The following is a 7,667-nucleotide window of genomic DNA, read 5'->3' as shown; positions in this document are numbered from 1 at the left end:
TAACTTTAGCTTCAGTATTTTCATATATTTTTGTCTAATGTCATATAAACGTTATTGAGCAGTGGTTTCCAAAGTGGGGTACGTGAATAATAAAACAATTAGCACCTAACACTCAAAATTACGAGTGTGCTCGAACGCCTCACAGTGCAGGAGACCTTGCTCTGTGCGCATCATATCAACAAATAAGTTAGTAGGGAATGATTACTTTGTGTATTAAGAGTGTTTCATCTGGAAAATTACGTTTTTATTGGCCTTCCAATTAATCAATTAATAAAATATGTAATTTAATCCCCTGCTGATTTTTTTTTAAGTTTGCCCAATTAGAAAGACTAAAGTATGGTGAATGTAACTAGTATGTGTAAGAAAAAAATCAAAATAAATAATATCAGAAAGTGAACAAATGTAAGTTACAGATTTTAAAATTAATTGATGGAGGGGTGAATTGATTATGTGATGCATTCAATTGTAACCTGATCAAATTCAAATAACATTAAACCATTACCATAAAGTTATTTGATTTTTCAAACAAGACCACCGTGTAAGTTGAACAGTTTTAGACAGTAATAAATTAAATGCTGATGTTACATGCTAAATATATATGGAAATATATTTTGAAATTCAAGGCTGGATCTCCTGACTGTGACACACGTGCAAACCACTACCCCAATCAAGCCGCCTTTTCAAAATCAACACACGTAAAATAGTCTTTATCGTTTTATTTTCATATTTGCCATATGTCTGTTTTTGAGGGTATAAGAATACCATTTATACATAAATATTCAGAACTTACGCCACCTGAAAGTATTCATTAAAACAATCTTTATTTATGATACATAATATAATTTTAGCACTGGCCCACAAAGTCCTCCCTCTAGTCAGTGAAAAGTACTGGTACATTCAGAGATGCATGCACAGCTTAATGTGGTCTTGAGTTGATATTGTTTGATGATTCTAATGGTAGCAATGGTGCATCTCCATATACCTGTATGGTATGACGTTAGCTTCCATTGTAAATTAAGCACCTAAGAGCAAACAGGATAATTGCAGATCATTTGACTTCACCCTGTTATTCCGAATTAGAGCGAATTAGAATGTGCCAAGATGGTATGGTTTCCAAACCTTTTAAATAGTACTTTAATGCAGCAGCTTTAAATAACATATTTTACTAAAGAACGACATGTTCCAAAAGCTGCACACAGATGTGATGGTCCTTCATTTGGGATGTTGTGCAAGCATCACTGAGCTGATGAAGGTGTGGAGACTGTAGGTCTGGTCCTCTTGGCAGCAAACTCCTCCACTGCAAATGTGTAGCTATACTGAAGAAAATCAATTTTTTTGGGGGGGGTGGGGGGTCGCATAATGTTAATTTACTTCGCAATGAAGGAAGCGGTGCAGTCACATGGTCTTACCTCATTTTCTATGTCCTGGAGGGACTTAATGCGAATGTTGTTGAGCTGTGTGGTCAGCTGAGGGGTCTGAGTAACACAAAACCAGAAATTACCAAATGACTTCTGGACGTGAGATCATGTCGTGTAGAAATATTTGTCTGGAAACAAATGTAGAATATTGGACATACGGTACTATTTGGCTGGATCTCAAACTTCGGGTGAAGGCTGAAGGGAACTCCCTCTAGAGCTGCAAATATTCGAATGGTAGAGAACATATTGTATCACAATCTTGCTTAAAAAAAAAGCTCCTATTCGGTTATAACGTAATTTACCTGTGATGCCCTGGATGCTGCTGTCAGCTGGTTTGTCCACAGTGTCCTTGACATGGAGGGAGTAGCGCCTATGGCTGAGTTTACCATGTGGCCCTTGAAGATGATTGCTGCAGAACCACAATGGATACAAGATCATTTCCATCACCATTGACTAAGCTAGTGATGATACACTCAATATGGGCATGAATGTAATATCCATTGAAATGACTAGAAATAGGCGGTCTAGTGGTTAGCGCACAGACCTCACAGCTAGGAGGACCAGGGTTCAATTCCACACTCGGCCATCTCTGTGTGGAGTTTGCATGTTCTCCCCGTGCATGCGTGGGTTTTCTCCGGGTACTCCGGTTTCCTCCCACATTCCAAAAACATGCTAGGTTAATTGGCGACTCCAAATTGTCCATAGGTATGAATGTGAGTGTGAATGGTTGTTTGTCTATATGTGCCCTGTGATTGGCTGGCGACCAGTCCAGGGTGTACCCCGCCTCTCTCCCGTAGACAGCACCCCTCGTGAGAATAAGTGGTAGAAAATGAATGAATGAATGAATAAATGACTAGAAATTGTGCCCCCGCGACCCTCGTGAGGATAAGCGGTAGAAAAATGAATGAATGAATGACTAGAAATTGTGCCCCCGCGACCCTCGTGAGGATAAGCGGTAGAAAAATGAATGAATAAATGACTAGAAATTGTGCCCCCGCGACCCTCGTGAGGATAAGCGGTAGAAAAATGAATGAATGAATGACTAGAAATTGTGTAGGTTCTTGCTCGACGTTGTGGTTGTGTAATTGTGCTATCAAAGACAAGAAAAAAAACATCCGCCTGTCAACAAGATGCTTCAAATTTAAAAAATAGGTAAAATATGTGCACTATGAGTCTTTATGTATAATGTTTCATTCAGCCAGGATGACGTAAGTGTGACAATGGAATATCAACAAAGTAACATTATATGACTAGTATGATTGCACTGTACTCTGCTGAAGCACGGTATGCAGTCTTTGAGTGTAACCTTACTACCTAACTGCAGGGGTAACAACATAATGTGATTTCCTGTCTGCGTACATGAAGCTTTAGGTCTTAAACCACAACTGTACCTTGGTCTTAGTGGCTGAGGAGAAGACGGACGCTCTAGTGACAGTCTGCGCATATCCAGACTGACGCTGCGGGGCTTGGCTTTAGGTGTAGGACTGGCAAAATGACCCTTCTTACACCACAGCACGTAGCCATGGACGTCTCTGTGAAAAGCATGTGTAACATTGAAATGGTGCGATGAGCTGATGTCACAGTACAGCTCAAGGGCTGGGGAAATGAGTGTAGGAACACCGCTTACCCAACATATGTGTAGTGCTGTAACATCATTTTGCTTTTGGCCGTCAGTTTGATGTCCAACACGGCTGTGTCCACGCTACCCACCGGGACAACACGCACACAGACACGTTTCTTCTTTGAAACTGTGGCCTCTGGACATGCGAACAAAATAAAATCATACCTTAAGTAACTTGGGACTGTAGGACAGACAATGGAACTATAACGAGAACCCTGTATGAAGGCTTCATAGTTTTCTGTGTAAATACACGTTTGATACACTCAGTTGTCACAACATCAGATCTAATAGAAGAGCTGTTGAAATAATAAAGAAGGAGAATTACGCGCAATATAAAGTTTACTTTTTTGGAAAATAATACATAGTAATAAAAATACTATGGGAATAAAGTCATAATATTACAAGTTGAACATTTTAAAACAGCAGCAGAAATAGCAAAACAGCTATAACCTTACAGGAATTAAGTCAAAATATCGTCATAAAAGTCATAATAACAAGAAAAAAATAAATTTTTATGAGAACCAACTCTTAATATGTGAAACAAGACAAAATAAATGTGTAATTTTTAGAAAATTAGGTTAGTGAAAAATGTATTATTTATTACAAGAATAAAGTCAAAATATTATGGAAATTAAGTCATGAGGTCATAAAAGTCACAATAACAAGAAAAAATTTGAATTTCATGAGAACCAACTCTTAATATGTGAAACAAGACAAAATAAATTTGTAATTTTTAGAGAATTAGGTTAGTGAAAAATGTATTATTTATTACAAGAATAAAGTAAAAATATTATGGAAATTAAGTCACAAGGTCATAAAAGTCATAACAAGAAAAAAAATTGAATTTCATGAGAACCAACTCTTAATATGTGAAACAAGACAATATAAATTTGTAATTTTTAGAAAATTAGGTTAGTGAAAAATTTATTACAAGAATAAAGTCAAAATATAATGGAAATTAAGTCATGAGGTCTGAAGTAATATTTGCCCTGCAATCCAAAACACACACAAAAATACCACAAACGTGTGTGTGTGTGTGTGTGCTCTCACTTGGTTCTAGGTGCTCTGCTATGAAGCAATAGCCATGAGGAATGGCGTCCTTGTCCGTGATGAGCTGAATGTCCGCCACTACCATACCCCCTGACATGGCCTACAAGAGACACAGTTACACTTGAAACATGGCAGAGAACGCATAGCTAACGGAGGAAAAAAAAAACATGCTGTGGTGATACAAAGTCAAGAAGGGAAGATGATTATTAAAATCAGGACAGATTACCTTACTGTAACAAAGGTAATATCCCGATTTCATTGCAAAGCTGCGTGTGAAGTTTGCATTTGCTCCATCTTCAGTGATGCTGATCTACAAGGAGAAGCAGACGGTTCATTTAATGCACATATTAACATGCATGTTTTAGGATTATGGGAAGAAAACTACAACCAGAAGGGATCAAAACCGAGACCTTGATGTGTGGCGTTAAGAGTGAACTGCTGGAATCACTATCACATTCATATACCATGGTCCTGATGAGGAAATAGGCCAAGGATACATTGTGACTGATTTGATGAGAGTGGCACCAGAATAGGAATAAGATCTGCTCAAAATGTTATATGCCAAGGTCAAGGTGTCAATGTGAGAATGTGTTGCATTGACACACATGGCTCTTTTAGAGTCTGCATGCTCCCAAGTCTGCATCCTCCGGCGTTATAAAGCAAGTATCGACCAATAGATACCGTGCTTTTTTACCGATATCGGACCCCACAGTTGATATGTTAATTCTGTCCGTACCAGGGTGAAGTCTTTGGGGCAGGTGGTGGAGTTGGAGGTCCATGCCACTGCTGTCACTGGGTGGACTTGCGCATGACCCACGGCGGACATCTGAGGAAGAAAAAAAAGGTAAGAAACACTGACTGGTCACTTGAACAGATACGCTAGCCAATGTACAAGAACTAGAGCCACAAAAATTAAAACTAGAAAAAAAAAAGAAATTCACGGTATAGACAATCATACTGTATCCCACTTGGCATTTTGTGGATTTGGGTGGATCAGTGGATAAGAACACAATTTTACCCCTTTTACACTGCACAATCCCGACTCAATCCCGACTCAATCCCGACGCGGTATCGGTCATTAGAAGCACAATGGTTGCATTGCTCACCACTTTCACAAATTTGCCATACTGACCACGGTTGCTGACCACGGTGCACTGTTCCTCACGAGACAACACTCTTTTGCTGTGTGTATGCTGGTGGCCCCGCCTCCCCTCACAGAGACAAGGAGACTTTATGACTGACAAGAGAGCTCACTTCGTTCAAGCCTTTTTTTTTTTTTTTTTTTTTTTAAATGGAGCAAAATGCATCCAGCGGTTGAAACTAAGCACCGAGTTAACCTTCTTCCTGCCTGTTTGGAGGCGAGAGAAGAGGAAAACAGACATGCTTATATAGCAATATATCGACAAAATTAGCAAGTTAATTTTCATTAATTTATTATTGTAAGACTTTTTTCCGGAGAAGAAATTCTTTCATGTTTGATGATCTCATGAACACTCCTAATAGTAAATTAAATTAAATAGAAAGTGATTTGATGGTGCAGGGGGTAATGTGTAAACCTAAAATACAATGCATTTTAATAACTATGAGAGCCATAGTAGAGGGTTCAGAGTATCAAAAATAGGCATTTTAGGCTGTGTTCATTATTCAAGCTTAATGGCTACAACAGGGGTCACCAACCCATCGATCACAATGGACCAGCCGATCATTGGGACTGTTTTTTTTGTGTGTTTTTTTTTTTTTTACCCCAGGTACCTTAATATATAATATTAAATACATATCACATTAGTGTCCTTCCTTCCCAGAAAGTGACCAACAGACATGCATTGTAACCACTGTACATGTCTGCATGGACAAAGCCCTTATGTTGATGTGTTGATGGAGGGCCGAGACACTGCAGGTTTTCTTTCTAACCGGTTTCTCCAGCAGGTGATTTAATTGATGAGCTCCTTCCCTCAAACTGAAGGAGGTGTTGATCATTAAAATCACCTGCTTTGGTGACCGGATAGAAAGAAAACCTGACACCCCTGCGTTACTCAGATCCAAAAAGACCGTCTGGAAATGCCAGCACAAGCTAATAGTGGAAATAAAAATTCATTCATTCATTTTCTACCACTTTTCCTCATGAGGGTCGCGGGGCGTGCTGGATCCTATCCCAGCTGTCTTTGGACGAGAGGCGGGGTACACCCTGGACTGGTCGCCAGCCAATCACAGGGCACATATAGACAAACAACCATTCACACTCACATTCATACCTATGGACAATCGCCAATTGACCTAGCTTGTTTTTGGAATGTGGGAGGAAACCGCAGTACCCGGAGAAAACCCATGCATGCACGGGGAGATGACCGAGGGTAGAATTGAACCCTGGTCTCCTAGCTGTGAGGTCTGCACGCTAACCACTCGACCGCCATGCCGCCGGAAATAAAAATGTTTTACAAAATTTTACAAATGGGAGGGCTAGATCTTGCCTAGGTTCATTGCCGAGACTAGGGCTAGGTTGGTGACCCCCGGTTCTACTGTATTAGCATTACAGTAATTCAATATTATTGGAATACACAAATGAGTTTTAATAAGCAGCTTCCATGTTGCTCATACAATCACATAAACAGTACACATAGCAGTACAGTAGTAAGTCATGCATCTCTCCAAAGTTGAGTATTTTTTTTTAGATTATTTGAATTGTATTTAGTTTCATTAAGGTTAACATAGTTTTTGTACTTGTATGGTGGTAGTGTGTGAGAGAGACAAACCTGCAGCTAAATAAGCTAAGAAAGCATGCTATTCAAGAACCACACATTAACTTGTGCAGGACATAGAGCCCCTATTCACTCTAAATAGTTGTGCTGTGACACTTATGAACTCAGACGACGAGGTGCTGAGTCTCTTCAGGAGGAATTGAGTCATAATTAAGTCCCATATTAGACACGTTAACATCCAAACACAACAATGTTTAAAACACGCATTTACAAATAAAAGGTGAATTCCGTCTTTATAAACGATATAAAAGTATTTATTTCGAAAAACTAAGGATGAATAACAATACATGTAATTTTGTTTAGACATGGTCTTTGTTCGACATTTAGATATTTTTGTATAAATATCAACTTTGCAGCTTTGCTAGTTATTTAAACTAATACCAACATTAACATATTTAGCTTACCTTGTGTTTCTGGGCAACTTGACTACAGTTATTACGGTAGAGTTATTCACGAATAAGTATGCAAAAAAAAAAAAAAGTGTCGGGACAGTGTAGTTTACAGTGCAAACACGACCTGCCGGTTTCATCTCCCAACAACGGCGATTGTTCAAAAATCAAAACTTCGATGCTAGCACAAAATAACTTTACTCGCCACTCTACAAAAATAAAACAAATAACTATACTTACCTTATATGTAAGTTGTTACTCCCCTGAGTTTGGAAGGTTTGTTTTCTAGCGAAGGAGCAGCAGTGGAGTCAGCACAACAGCCTCCTGTGTAGGTGCTTTTCCTGGTAAAAGCAGGAAGTCCTACTCCACTGGGACTACAACTCCCAGCAAACCTCACCACAGGCGTCATAAATTAGCTGTCAAGTCTTGACCG

At 39.1% G+C, this 7,667-nt stretch overlaps 1 protein-coding gene across 1 annotated transcript; it reads right to left on the bottom strand.

Annotated features, from left to right (window-relative positions):
* Window positions 1–881: 881 nt before the first annotated feature.
* On the bottom strand, window positions 882–7,606 carry mvb12a (multivesicular body subunit 12A). The gene is made up of 10 exons (XM_058073214.1): window positions 7,475–7,606; window positions 4,826–4,915; window positions 4,316–4,399; window positions 4,090–4,189; window positions 3,046–3,175; window positions 2,810–2,950; window positions 1,721–1,827; window positions 1,577–1,635; window positions 1,410–1,475; window positions 882–1,316 (listed from the first exon to the last, which is right to left on the bottom strand). The coding sequence occupies exons 2-10, from the start codon at window positions 4,913–4,915 to the stop codon at window positions 1,236–1,238; spliced, it is 858 nt and encodes a 285-aa protein (XP_057929197.1). The 5' UTR covers window positions 7,475–7,606; the 3' UTR covers window positions 882–1,235.
* Window positions 7,607–7,667: the final 61 nt, after the last annotated feature.

This window comes from Doryrhamphus excisus, chromosome 1 (genome assembly GCF_030265055.1).
Source record: "Doryrhamphus excisus isolate RoL2022-K1 chromosome 1, RoL_Dexc_1.0, whole genome shotgun sequence".
NCBI lineage: Eukaryota > Metazoa > Chordata > Actinopteri > Syngnathiformes > Syngnathidae > Doryrhamphus > Doryrhamphus excisus.
This window is presented reverse-complemented; position numbering and strand designations above follow the sequence as displayed.